Below are 13,689 nucleotides of genomic sequence, written 5' to 3'. Positions count from 1 at the left end.
ATGCCCCTGCCCCTCTCACCCCCTCTCCTCTCTCTGTCCCCAGCCCGCAGCCCCGTGCGGGGCCCGGCCGCCGGCGCCGCCTTCCACCGCTCCACCGAGGACCTGCGGCTGCGGCAGAGCGCCAGCTACGGCCGCCTGCGTGAGTGGGGCATGGACTCAGACATCCCGGGGCCCAGACACCCTGCCTGGGGCACCCCCGAGTCCCCTGGGGCGCCCCCGAGTCCCCTGGGACCCCAAATCATTCCCTGGGACACCACATTGTTCCCTGAAACATCAAATGATTCCCTGGAACACCAAATTCCCAGCCCCAGGGGCAGGGTGGGAGGTTCAAATGAGGTCCCATCATCCCAGAAGTGCAGCAGGGAGTTTGGGATGAGTGAGGGTGCTGCTGTGGGGTGCAGGAAAACATTCCTTGGGATCTTTAGGGAGGGAAGGATCGGTGCTTGGAAGAAGGAGGGAATCCTAAAAGCTTGCTTGGCTGGGAGAGGGCAGCTGGGAGATCCCAAAGGAGCCCTGGTTTGTGTGGCTGGGGCTGGAAATGATCCCGTTTAGGGGGTTTTGGGATCATTAGGGTAGGAAAGGCCCTCTGAGATCACGGAGCACCACGAGGTCCCCAAGTGCCACATCCAGGCAGTTTCTGGACCCTTCCAGGGATGGGGACTCCATCCCTGCCCCGTGCCAGCCTTTCCATCATTCACAGGAGGGAATTCCCCAATTCCCGGGTTTTCACAGCGCTGCCGCTGCTGTGCACGCCCACACACCATCACCAATATTTTATTTCTTTGCACAAATCCTCCCCTCGGGGTTTCCTCCTGGCACCTGGGCTGGCTTTTCCCAGCAGGTTTCCTCCTGGCACCTGGAGATTTCCTCACCATTCCCTCCGTCCCCTCCAGGTCACGCCCAGAGCCGGAGCATGAACGACATCTCGGACACACCAAGCACTGACCAGGTACCCAAAATCCCAAATCCCAAACCCCAGCAGGATCCCTGCTGGGCTCGGGGGCTGTCGGGTCCATGTGAGCCGTGGCTGGGTCGATACCCGCACAAATTCCTAATTAGGGCAGTTAATTGCTCCATTGATCCCTGGGGGAAGCTGCCCCAGAGGTGACACCTGCGCTCCCAGCACGGAATTTGGAATGAGCCAGGAGCCCAAATCCATCAGGGTGGGGCAAAAATTCCCTCCAGATCTGCAGGGAGCTGCTTGGAAGTGTAGGGATCCTAAAAGATCCTAAAGGGAGAGGGTGGCAAATCCCATCTGAGCTCTTGGGACTCAGCTCTGGGGGTGAGGGGCTGGGATTTGGGGTGGGATCTGGTTTTTCTGAGGATTTCCCAATGCAAAGCTCAACCCTGAGGCCTTGGGGGGCTTTTCCTTCTGGGATTGCTTTTAGAAGGAGCTGGGAAGCAGCTTCCAGCTTGGGATCAGTGGGATTTTGTCCCATTCCCATTCCAGACTCTTTTTCTGGGAATGGTTGGTTCCTTGTATGAGCCTTGCTTTGTTTCTGTTCCTGATTTCACCATGAACCAAAGGCAGAATGGGTTTTTAGGGGATGGGATGGGAGAACAGCTTGCTTTGGGTTTTTAGGGGATGGGATGGGAGAACAGCTTGCTTTGGGTTTTTAGGGAATGGGATAGGATGGGATAGTAACTTGCTTTGGGTTTTTAGGGGATGGGATAGTAACTTGCTTTTCCCCCGGGATGTCCTCGCTGGGCTTACCTGGGGTGATGCACTTTAGGGAAGTCCTAACACAATAAATAATGTTTTATTTCCTTGGATTTCATGGCTGGAAATCCAGGTTCTGCAGGGAGCCACAGAGCAGGGACACCACGAAGGTTTCCAGGTCACCTCCCCAAATGGCTCCACCCTGGTGCCCAGTCAGGAACCCCAAATATCCCCCCAGCAGTGGGGGTCGGAGGGTTAATCCCAAAATATGCAAAGCATTTAGGTTTAATCACCCTATTAGGCCCACTACAAAGGGACTTTTTAAGTGTTACATGAAGCTTAGTGGCCACTGGTAACTCCTGCTCTTATTCCAGCAGAACTGGGGGAGTTGCTTTATTATTATTATGATTTCTTTTCTTTTTTTCCATTTGGATTTAGAGGATTAGGAGGGGCGAGGCGGCTGCCCGGCTCACATGCCTGCCCTCATGCTGCCATATAGATTATCATAACTCCCTGCCCGGCTGCCTATTGAACCCTCTGAGGCTGGAATGAAAAGAGCTGCAGGGGAGAAGAGACCCGGCCATAAATCCATGCATGAGGTTTTCCTCCTCCCATTATTTGTTCCGCTCCGGGAGCGGGGCTGGGGAGGAAGGAGGCACAAAAACCTCCCCCGTGCAGGGCTTCAGGGGGTTCTGTGCCCTGAGGGGCTGCAGATAAACTCCAAAATGTTCCTGGCTCGCTGCAGCAGCCCTGGGGTTGGCTCAGGTTTTCCACAGGGGATTTCAGGGAGTTTTCCTTGTGGAGAGCCCAGGAGAGCAAAACCAAACCTTGCTGGTTGGGTTGTGGAGCCCTGGGGGTGCAGTTCAGTCTCGGTTTTAGCCACATTTCTGAAGAAATTTGGCTTTTTTTCCTGGCTGATTCCCAGGTGTGGCTCCTCAGTCCTCACCTCTGGGAGTCCTGGGACAGCCAGAGGTGAAATCTTGGAGCCTGAGGCTCCAGCTTGGGTGGGAAAAAAACAAGGGAGAAAAGCCAAATTTTGGCAACCGCTCCCTTCCTCGATCTTGTCTTTGCCAACAGCTGAAGAACAAGTTCATCAAGAAGATCCCCAAGGACGCCGAGGCCTCCAACGTGCTGGTGGGGGAGGTGGAGTTCCTGGAGAAGCCCTTCGTGGCCTTCGTGCGGCTGCTGCAGGCCACCATGCTGGGGGGGGTGACCGAGGTGCCCGTCCCCACCAGGTGAGCGCCGTGCCCGGGCGCGTCCCGAGGGGCCTGGTGGCACCCCAGCTCCGAGGTGGCCCACACGGCTCCTGTCCCTCCCCAGGTTCCTCTTCATTCTCCTCGGCCCGGCGGGAAAAGCCAAGTCCTACAACGAGATCGGCAGGGCCATCGCCACTCTCATGGTGGACGATGTGAGTGGAGGCCGCCCCAGCCCTCCTGTGGCACCCCCCGACTCAAAACCCAGCAAAAATAGCAATTCCCACCTTCTCACCCCAAAAATGGAGATTGAAACCCCCAGGAGGGCGTGGGGCTGAGCCCTGTCCTGTGTGCACCCCCAGCTCTTCAGCGACGTTGCCTACAAGGCCCGGGACAGGGAGGACCTGATCGCCGGCATCGACGAGTTCCTGGACGAGGTCATCGTCCTCCCGCCCGGCGAGTGGGACCCCAACATTCGGATTGAGCCCCCCAAAAAAGTGCCCTCGGCTGAGAAGAGGTGGGTGGGGCTGCAGCAGCCCTGTGGCCACTCCTGTGTCCAGTTCTGGGGGTGAAGAGCCTTGCTTGGTTCAGCCCTGGACGTAACCCCTCCAGATGTTCCAGCAGCGCTGGGTTTGATCCCAGCTCGGCTCAGAGCCGTTTCCACTCTCCTGGGACAGCTTTTACTGGGACGTGACCCAGGAGTTGAACTGGATGATCCTTGAGTCCCTCCCAACCCAATCCCACCCAACCCAACCCAACCCAATCCCACCCAACCCAACCAACCCAACCCAATCCCACCCAACCCAACCCAACCCAACCCAACCCAACCCAACCCAACCCATGGCTCCACGAATTGACCAAACCCAGCTCTGGATCTGGCCAAATCTGCCCCAAAACCAAGCTCAGAGCTGCACCACGGCCTTGGCCATGGTCCTCACGCCAGCGGTGCCCGTTCAGTGGTGCCAGACCGAGTCCGAGGTGGTGCCAATCTGGCAGAGCCAATCCAGCAGTGGTGGTGGTGGTGATCCAGTGGTGCCGATCCATCAGTGCCAGTCCAGCAGTGCCCATCCAGCAGAGCCAGGCTGGCGGTGCCAGTCCAGCTGTGCCCATCCGGCGGTGCCGGAGCGGGTGCGAGGCGGTGCCGTGTCCCGCAGGAAGTCGGTGTTCTCGCTGAACGAGGTGGGGCAGATGAACGGCGCGGCCGGCGGGGCGGGCGCCGGGGGCGGCGGCGGCGGCAGCGACGATGGGGAGATGCCCGAAGTCCACGAGATTGGAGAGGAGCTGGCCTGGACTGGCAGGTGAGCCAGAGCCACCCCAAAACCCTCCAGAACGTGCCAGGATCCATCAGCGTCTCCTGTGGGCTCATCCTGGCTGTCCTGGGGCTCCGAGGGGGGAAGTCCTGGTGGGATCAGGTTTTTTTCAGCACCAGGCCTGTTTCTGTGTCTGTACATAAATGATATTTATGTATCAGTGTTTGTAAATCTCCCAACCGGCCAGAGCAGCTCTGGATCCCCAGAAGTGCCCAGGGCCAGGCTGGACGGGGCTTGGAGCAGCCCGGGACAGTGGGAGGTGTCCCTGGCTGGGACTGGGGGTGTTAGGGCACCTCCCAACCCAAACCTGCCCAGGACTCCACGATTCTGTTTGCTGGAAGTCACCAGGTGTCGGTGTCACCTGGGCGGTGTCTCCGCAGGTTTTGTGGTGGCCTCTACCTGGATATCAAGAGGAAGCTGCCCTGGTTCCCCAGCGACTTCTACGAGGGTTTCCATATCCAGTCCATCTCCGCCATCCTCTTCATCTACCTGGGCTGCATCACCAACGCCATCACCTTCGGGGGGCTGCTGGGGGACGCCACCGACAACTACCAGGTGTGGCCCAGGTGTCACCGGCTTGGGGACAGCCAGGGATGGGATGGGATCCATGGGAGGGGATGGGATGGGATCCATGGGATGGGATGGGATGGGATGGGATGGGATGGGATGGGATGGGATGGGATGGGATGGGATGGGATGGGATGGGATGGGATGGGATCCATGGGAGGGGATGGGATGGGATGGATTTTACCCTACTTGTGCCATGCCAGCCTTCTGGGGATGGACATTCTCTGCCAGGTGGGACTGGCAGCCCCGGAAGGCTGGAATCCCTCCCTGGCAACGCCAGGAGCAATGGGACATGGTCCCAGCCATCCCTCAGCCCCATCTCCATCGGGGTGTCCGTGGGGACGTGGTGTGGCCTGCACCCCCATAATGCCACCTCTGCTCCGTCCCCAGGGGGTCATGGAGAGCTTCCTGGGCACGGCCATGGCCGGCTCCATGTTCTGCCTCTTCGCCGGGCAGCCCCTCATCATCCTCAGCAGCACCGGCCCCATCCTCATCTTCGAGAAGCTGCTCTTCGACTTCAGCAAGTGAGTGCTGGGCCACCCCAGGGGACACCAGGGCCTGTCCCCACGGGGTGGGGCGTGTCCCCAGCACCCAGCTGATCTCACAGGGCCGTGTGTCCCCTCTTCCAGAGGCAACGGGATCGACTACATGGAGTTCCGCCTGTGGATCGGGCTGCACTCGGCCCTGCAGTGCCTTATCCTGGTGGCCACCGACGCCAGCTTCATCATAAAGTACATCACGCGCTTCACCGAGGAGGGCTTCTCCACCCTCATCAGCTTCATCTTCATCTACGACGCCATCAAGAAGATGATCGGGGCCTTCAAGTACTACCCCATCAATTCGGACTTCAAGCCCGACTACGTGACCATGTACAAGTGCGAGTGTGTCGCCCCCGACCCAGGTGAGTTCACCCCGGGGCCGCCGGGGCAGGAGCCGGGGGTGGGAGGGTCCTGGCGTGGATCAGTCCTGGCCCAGGACGTGGGAGGAGCTGCCCGGGCTGCAGAGACCTGGAGCTCATCGTCCTCCTCCGAGGGGGTTGTGGAGATGGAGGAAGAGCCTTGTCCCTCCTGGATGAACTTCCTGGACACAGAGTCAGGATCTCAGCCTGGAGCAGCCAGACCTGGATGGATCAGGAGGAACGATGGAAGAAAGAAAAGGACATTTTGGGTCATTCCAGCCTGCTGCCGATGGAAACTGAATCTCCAGGAAACACCTGGAGTGGTTCTGTGCTCTGCAGTGCCTGGGACACCCCGCGGTGTCCAGCTGGCTGTGGAAACCTCCATGGACCATTTCCCTTCTTTTTCCACTCCTTTCCCAAAAGGAGAGGCCAGCTGGCTCTGAGCAGAAGGTCCTTCCATGGTTTTGCTCTTGGGCAGACGTCCTGGATGATCCCAGATCCGAACTGTGGAGCTCGGACGCTCCTGGAAGGGAGCGGAGACGGCTTCGGGCTGCTCTGCCAGGAGCTGAATTCATGCCAAAAATCCAAATTTGGGGGAGCACCAGCTGCAGCCACAGGAGACTGCCAGTGGGTGGAGGTGAAGATGGATGAAGGTGATGGTGGACGAAGGTGATGGTGGACGAAGGTGATGGTGGACGAAGATGATGATGGATGAAGGACACTGGATGAAGATGGTGGATGAAGGACACGGTGGATGAAGATGATGACGGATGAAGGTGATGGTGGATGAAGATGATGGTTGATGAAGGTGATGGTGAAGTTCTGCCCATCTCCTTCCTTCAAGAGGAGCACCCAAGACCCTCCACCCAACATCTGCCACTCCAAGGGGAGCTCTCACCCCGTGGCCCCGCAGCCATCGGGTTGAATTTTGCATTTTCCCTCAACTCCTGCTCGTCCAGCCCTCCGTGAGCACCGAGACCCCCGAGCAGCCCCAGCAGCAATTCCTGCCCCAAACCCGACCCGAGAGAGCGCAGCTGGACCCCCCAGAGCCGGAACCCCCGGACGGAGCTGCGAGCGCCCCGGGAGGAGCCTGCACCCCCAGGGAGGTCTCCCCCTTCTCCAAGCCCCCACCCCCAGCAGCCCAGAGGCGCCTGCCCCCCAATCCCTGCTCCCACTCCTCGCCCGCTGCCCGGGGCAGCTGTGTCCAGGCTGGATTTAAAATCCCTCTAGAAATGATGTTTATTTCCCCCTCCATCCTTAATTTTTTTTTAATTCTCCCTTTTTTCCATCCCTGCTGATTTTTGATTATTATAACTGATTTGTCCCATATTTGTCTCTGCTGCACACATCAATTTGGGCTGATTTCAATCTCAAGTGAGTATCACCTTCTAAATATTAAAACTATTTTAATATTTGATACTCTCCCCCCACGGGGGGGTTCCCTTGTTATTTTTTTTTCCCCTGTATTTGACTTTTCTCTCTCTCTAAAAAGGTTTGTGTCGAGCCCTTAGGGCTCCTCTCTTTAACCCCACCGGTGCCGTGCCGCCGTTTAAGGGCGTAGAAACCCCAAAATAGGGTTTGTGGCAAAAGAAAAGGTTGTGGAGGAGAGAAATGAGAACCAAGCTGATGTTTTTAGGGCTGGGCTCTGTCCTAACCCAGCCTCTCCTTCATTAACCCCCGGCGCCGGGGCTGGAGGCGGCGGCTGAAATTCCCACTTGGCGAAGAGGATGGAAGAGGGGGGCAGCAAAGCTGTCCTGGAATTCCCCAATTCCCCAATTCCCTCTTTTAGGGGCACCCCGAGAGACCCCGGGGTGCTCCCGGAGCTGCGGAGCTGCGTCGCCTGGAGAGCCGAGGAGGAGAAGGCGCCGGGGCCCGGAAAGACGGAATTCTGCACCGATGACACCAAAACACCCCCAAACCATTAAAAAAAATAGAATAATAATTTTAAAAAGGCAAATTGGGTGTGATTTGGGGTGATTTGGGTGCCACCTCTCAAAAAAAAAAAAAAAAAAAACACCCCCAGGGCGCTTCTCCCAGCCTTCCACTGTGGTGGTTTTGAGTCCACCCCACTCCTGGCGGCTTCCCTGGGAAGCTCCTGGAAATGTTAGAAACTGGGGAGCTCCTGGAAATGTTAGGATGTGGGAAGCTCCTCAAAAGCCCCCCTGGCCCGGCCCCGTGGGGAGAAGCCGCCGCGGGAGCCGCCGCGTCCTCCCCGGCGCGTGGGATTAATCAGGGAGGAGTTAGAAAAGGGGGATTTCCCCCCAGAATGCCGGGACGGCGATCCCTGCGGGCTCAGCAGGTGGAGCCCAGCTGGGTTTAGCCCCAAAAGGTCGGGTTTAACCCCAAAGCCTCAATAACCGACTCCTCTCCCGCAGCCAACGCGACCTTGTTCGATGCTTCAGCGCCAGTGGCACCCAACACCACTAACGTGTCTCTGGTAAGGGCTGGGATCTGCCCATCCTGGGGAAATCTGGGATCAGGGAGGGGGATCCGGGGATTCCAGCTCCCAGGAGCGGCATGGGCCAGCGAGGGGAACTGGAATTTGGGTTCCCAGCAGCACCAAATCCACACTTTGTGCCCCCAAAACTCTGGAAATTTGACTTTCTTTGTGTGCTGAAACAGCTCAAACTGCTCTTTTGGGGGTTTGAGCAGGAAATGTCTTTTTTTTGCAAGTTGCAGTTGCTAAAAACACTGATTTTGATCAATTCAGTTGTGATATCCCATTATTCTTGCACAAGGTGATCCAAAAAGTACAAATGTGGGGGTTGGACAGGAAATTTCCCTTTCTTTCCACACTGCACCTTAAAAATGCCAATTTTGCTGGATTTGGGGTGAAATTCCCCCTTCACTGCACACCACAGTAATTCCAGATTTTGCTAATTTTGCTTTTCTCGGGCTCTCTCGCCAGTCCAATGCTCTCAACCTCACAGCTCTGGACTGGACCCAGCTGAGCAAGAAGGAATGTCTCAAATACGGCGGCAGCTTAGTGGGAAAATCCTGCAAATTCGTGCCCGACCTGGCCCTCATGTCCTTCATCCTCTTCTTTGGCACCTACTCCATGACCCTGACCCTGAAAAAATTCAAATTCAGCCGCTACTTCCCCACCAAGGTAAGGAAAAAACCAGATTCTGCCAGATCCTGTCCCAAAAATGAGGGGAAACGGGAGCTGCCGGGCGGCTTGGGCGGAGGCGGAGAACTCCAGGAGAAGAAATCCCTGGTTTTAGGAGGATTTGGCCACAATTGGGGTCCCCCCTGAGGTTTTAGTCTCTAATTTTTGGAATTCTGTGAGATTTTTCTGGCGTCCTCCTCTCCGAACTGGAGCTGGGTTAATGGGTGGACAATTAATGAACAAGAACTTGTAGGACCATGGATGAGGATTGGTGGGATCATGGATGAGGACTGGGTGGGATGGTGCCACCCACAGGGAAGCGGTCACTGACCCACAGCCCGATGGACATCAGTGACCAGTGGTGACCAGGGCTCCCTGTCAGGGCCAGCCTTAATTAATGTGTTGATTAACGATGGAAACGAAGGGGTCAAGGGACCCTTGGGAGGTTTGCAGGTGACACCAAGGGACAATCCTGGAGGATGGGGACGTCCACAGAGACCTGCACAAGCTCCCTTCCCACCCCATTAATCCCATTCCCACCCCATTAATTACCCTTCCCACCCCATTAATCCCCTTCCCACCCCATTAATCCCATTCCCACCCCATTAATTACCCTTCCCACCCCCTTAATCCCCTTTCCAACCCCGTTTCCATGTCTTGCCTCCAGGTCAGGGCTTTCATTGCTGATTTTTCCAATGTCTTCTCCATCCTGCTCTTCTGTGGAGTGGACGCCTGTTTCGGACTGGACACCCCCAAACTCCACATCCCCAGTATCATCAAGGTTCGGCCTCCCCTCCCCTCCTCTCCCACGCTCTTTTTCCAGGTTTTTTTGGGAATTTCGCAGCTCCAGGCACTGTCTTAAAAGCTACTTCGACTTTTCTAACAATATTCTAATTTTCTGACTTTCTTTACTCTCTTTTTTTGTTGTTTTTCCTCTCTTTTTTGTTTTCCCTCCTTTTTTCCATTTTTCCTCCTTTTCTTGCCATTTTCCTCCTTTTTCTGCCATTTTTCCTCCCTTTTTGCCATTTTCTCCTCCCTTTCCCCTCTCTCCCACCCCGACCTGCAGCTCCGTAAGCTCATTAGCGATTTCTCCATCTTTATGTCCATACTAATGTTTGTGGGGCTGGATGTGCTTTTCGGACTCAACACCCCAAAGCTCCAAGTGCCTACTGACTTCAAGGTAAAACCCCAAAATTCCACAAAACCCCATTCTGGAAGGATTCCTCCTCCCCCAGCCAGGGGCTGATGTGGGGATCCTGGTGAGGATCCCAATGGGGATCCCAGTGTGGAACCCAAATGGAAATCCCAAAGAGGATCTCAATGGGGACCCCAATGGAGATCCCAGTGTGGATTCCAATGGGGATCCCAATAGAAACCCCAATGGGGATCCCCATGTGGAACCCAAATGGAAATCCCAAAGAGGATCTCAATGGGGATCCCAATAGAAACCCCAATGGGGATCCCCATGTGGAACCCAAATGGAAATCCCAATAAGGATCCCAGTGAGGATCCCAATGAGGACCCCAATGGGGATCCCAATAGAAACCCCAAGGAGGATCTCAATAAGGATCCCAGTAACAATCCAGTGACAATCCCAATGGGGATACCAATGGAATCCCAGTGAAGATCCTAATGGGGATCCCATTGGAAATCCCAATAACGATCCAGTGATGATCCCCATGAAGATCCCCATGGGGATCCCAATGAAATCCCAATGGAGATCCCAATGGAAACCCCAAGGAGGATCTCAATAAGGATCCCAGTAATGATCCAGTAATGATCCCCATGAAAATCCCAATGGGGATCCCAATGAAATCCCAGTGGGGATCCTAGTGAAGATCCCAGTGGGGATCCCAGTAGAAATCCCAATAAGGACCCCAGTGACAATCCCCATGAAGATCCCAGTGGGGATCCCAATAGAAATCCCAATAAGGACCCCAGTGACAATCCCCATGAAGATCCCAATGGAAATCCCAACGGGGATCCCAATGAGGATCTGGGGGCAGTCTGGGGCACAGGATTTAGGATGGATCCGGGATGGGGTTGTCCCCAAACGCCACCACCTGGGTTCTCCCAACCCGTGGCCGAGGTCCCGACCCCGCTGTCCTCCCCAGCCCACGCGCGTGGACCGGGGCTGGTTCGTGTTCCCCTTCGGGAAGAACCCGTGGTGGGTGTACCTGGCCAGCGCCCTGCCCGCCCTGCTGGTCACCATCCTCATCTTCATGGACCAGCAGATCACGGCCGTCATCGTCAACAGGAAGGAGCACAAGCTGAGGGTGAGAGCCCTGGGGGTCCCCCACATTACCCAGGGCCCCCCCAGAGCACCCAGCTTTGGGGTGGGTTTGGGGGTTTGCCCTGGCTCCAGTGGGGGCTGCCCCTGGCCTCGGGCAGCTGCGGGTTTGGGGTGAGGGAGGGCCTGGGGGTGAAGTCTGTGGGTAACGGGGTGCAGGGGGTGAAATGGGGTGACACTGGGTGCCCCATATCCATGTGGGGTACATCATGGTGACACCAGGTGTCTTGGGGTGACACTGGGTGCCCCATGTCTGTGTGGGGTACGTCACAGTGCCACCAGGTGTTTTGGGGTGACACTGGGTGCCCCATATCCATCTGGGGGACATCACAGTGCCACCAGGTGTTTTGGGGTGACACTGGGTGCCCCATGTCTGTGTGGGGGACATCACAGTACCACCAGGTGTTTTGGGGTGACACTGGGTGCCCCATGTCTGTGTGGGGGACATCACAGTGCCACCAGGTGTCCCGTATCAGTGTGGGGTGATATGGGGTGCCAGCCCCCCTGCAGAGCCCCCCGTGCTGTGTTGCAGAAGGCAGCCGGGTACCACCTGGACCTCTTCTGGGTGGGCATCCTGATGGCCGTGTGCTCCTTCATGGGGCTGCCCTGGTACGTGGCCGCCACCGTCATCTCCATCGCCCACATCGACAGCCTCAAGATGGAGACCGAGACCAGCGCCCCGGGGGAGCAGCCCCAGTTCCTGGGGGTCAGGTGGGCCTGAGGGGTCCTGGAGCTGGGGGGACATCAGGGCTGTCAGTCCCCTTCCCACTGGTGGTTCCTGGGGGGCTCCTCGGGCTGACCCTGATCCTGTCCCCCTCCAGGGAGCAGAGGGTCACCGGCATCATCGTCTTCGTGCTGACGGGCATCTCAGTTTTCCTGGCTCCGATCCTGAAGGTAAAATTCCCGCTCCCCCTCCCTGCAGAGCTTTGGGGACACGGGGCCAGGAGCTGGATCCTGTCCCTGTCCCGGGGAGGGGCTCTGCCTGCCCTGGGTCAGGCCGTGGTGTTCCCTGTTCCCAGTACATCCCCATGCCGGTGCTCTATGGGGTCTTCCTCTACATGGGCGTGGCGTCGCTCAACGGGATCCAGGTGAGTGCTCTTCCTCCTCGGCATCCTCCTCATCCTCATCCTTCTCATCCTCATCTTCCCCGTCCTCCTTCTCCTCACTGAGCACAGACTGTCCCACACTGGCTCCCAAATTTCCACCCCTGGGAAAGCAGATACCCAAAACCCTCTGAGAAACCCAAAAAACCTGGAAATTCCCCATTTTGGGGGGAATAAAAGAGGCTTTTCCTGGGCAGCCTGTGGGGTGGGGCTGAGGATTAACCCCGGGCAGTTTTAGGAGCAGTTCAAACTCTTCCTCCATTTTGGGGCTAAAAGAGGGTTTTTCTGTGGGGTGGGGCTGAGGATTAACCCAGGCCTCCCTCCCTGGGCAGTTCTGGGATCGCTGCAAGCTCTTCCTGATGCCAGCCAAGCACCAGCCCGACTACGTGTTCCTGCGGCACGTCCCGCTGCGCCGCATCCACCTCTTCACCCTGGTGCAGATCGTCTGCCTGGCCGTGCTCTGGATCCTCAAATCCACCGTGGCCGCCATCATCTTCCCCGTCATGGTAATCCCATCCTTGCTCCAAAGGCTTTGTTTGGGATTTAATGGAATTTTTGGCATGGTTCCACCATGGCCGCCATCACGTTCTCCATCATGGTAATCCCATCCTCGACGCAAAGGGTTTATTTGGGATTTTTGGTGTGGTCCCACCATGGATGCCTCCATCTTCCCTGTCATGGAAATTCTAACCTTACCCCAAAGGAATTATTTGGGATTTAATTAAATTTTTGGCGTGGTTCCACCATGGCCACCATCATGTTCTCCATCATGGTAATCCCATCCTTGACCCAAAGGGTTTATTTGGGATTTTTGGTGTGGTCCCACCATGGCCGCCATCATCTTCCCTGTCATGGTAATTCCATCCTTGGTACAAAGGGTTTTTTGGGATTTAAGGGGTTTTTGGCTTGGTGGTCACCACCAGATCTTGGCTTGAGATGCTCCTGGACCTCTCCCCTGTCAGATCTTGGCCCTGATCCTGGTGAGGCGGCTCCTGGATTTCGTCTTCTCCCAGCACGACCTGGCCTGGATCGACAACATCATCCCCGAGAAGGAGAAGAAGAAGGAGGACGACAAGAAGAAGAAGAAGAAAGGCAACAAAGGCGACAGCAGCAGCGACGAGGAGGTGGGCACGGGGTCACCAGGGGCTCCCCAGGACAGCGGGGACATCCCAGAGCTGGGGAGGGACAATTCCCACTGGGAACTGGGATGAAGGATTGGATTCCTGGTGGGATTCTGGCCCAGGAAAGGCAGAAATGGTGATTTTGGTCCCAGAAAGGCAGAATTGATGATTTTGGCCCTGGAAAGGCAGGATCGATGATTTTGGTCCCAGAAAGGCAGAATTGATGATTTTGGCCCTGGAAAGGCAGGATCGATGATTTTGGTCCCAGAAAGGCAGGATCGATGATTTTGGCCCAGGATGCAGCGGGGTCCCAGGAGGATTTTTGGGGTCACCTGGGGAGGGTTTCAGCTGCGTGTCCCCCCAGGAAAGAGGGCCTCCACCTGCAGCTCTGCGTTCCGACTCCTCCCCAAACGGCTCGGACATGGATCGCAGGTAACC

The 13,689-nt window shown here is 56.7% G+C and overlaps 1 protein-coding gene and 1 long non-coding RNA gene across 4 annotated transcripts in view; both read left to right on the top strand.

Annotated features, from left to right (window-relative positions):
• Nucleotides 1–13,689, top strand: part of SLC4A5 (solute carrier family 4 member 5) — a 40,702-nt gene that overhangs the window by 25,030 nt on the left and 1,983 nt on the right. Inside the window, exons 8-27 of one of the 3 annotated variants that reach the window (XM_064400523.1) lie at nucleotides 44–139; nucleotides 894–949; nucleotides 2,738–2,895; nucleotides 2,981–3,068; nucleotides 3,216–3,370; nucleotides 4,008–4,151; nucleotides 4,544–4,718; nucleotides 5,121–5,254; nucleotides 5,360–5,631; nucleotides 8,004–8,065; nucleotides 8,537–8,737; nucleotides 9,405–9,518; nucleotides 9,804–9,917; nucleotides 10,852–11,013; nucleotides 11,560–11,738; nucleotides 11,849–11,921; nucleotides 12,047–12,115; nucleotides 12,463–12,636; nucleotides 13,093–13,254; nucleotides 13,616–13,683. In XM_064400523.1, coding sequence (XP_064256593.1) covers nucleotides 44–139; nucleotides 894–949; nucleotides 2,738–2,895; nucleotides 2,981–3,068; nucleotides 3,216–3,370; nucleotides 4,008–4,151; nucleotides 4,544–4,718; nucleotides 5,121–5,254; nucleotides 5,360–5,631; nucleotides 8,004–8,065; nucleotides 8,537–8,737; nucleotides 9,405–9,518; nucleotides 9,804–9,917; nucleotides 10,852–11,013; nucleotides 11,560–11,738; nucleotides 11,849–11,921; nucleotides 12,047–12,115; nucleotides 12,463–12,636; nucleotides 13,093–13,254; nucleotides 13,616–13,683 — 2,656 coding nt within the window. The remainder of the gene's footprint in view (nucleotides 1–43; nucleotides 140–893; nucleotides 950–2,737; nucleotides 2,896–2,980; nucleotides 3,069–3,215; nucleotides 3,371–4,007; nucleotides 4,152–4,543; nucleotides 4,719–5,120; nucleotides 5,255–5,359; nucleotides 5,632–8,003; nucleotides 8,066–8,536; nucleotides 8,738–9,404; nucleotides 9,519–9,803; nucleotides 9,918–10,851; nucleotides 11,014–11,559; nucleotides 11,739–11,848; nucleotides 11,922–12,046; nucleotides 12,116–12,462; nucleotides 12,637–13,092; nucleotides 13,255–13,615; nucleotides 13,684–13,689) is intronic. The other 2 variants (XM_064400524.1, XM_064400525.1) reach the window with 2 other exon arrangements.
• LOC135287180 (uncharacterized) lies at nucleotides 5,660–7,045 on the top strand. Its single transcript, XR_010351007.1, has 2 exons — nucleotides 5,660–6,297; nucleotides 6,330–7,045. It is a non-coding gene; the product is annotated as an uncharacterized LOC135287180 (long non-coding RNA).

This window comes from Passer domesticus, chromosome 28 (genome assembly GCF_036417665.1).
Source record: "Passer domesticus isolate bPasDom1 chromosome 28, bPasDom1.hap1, whole genome shotgun sequence".
In the NCBI taxonomy this organism is placed as follows: Eukaryota; Metazoa; Chordata; class Aves; order Passeriformes; family Passeridae; genus Passer; species Passer domesticus.
Note: the sequence above shows the minus strand (reverse complement) of the source record. Positions and strands in the feature narration are given on the sequence as shown.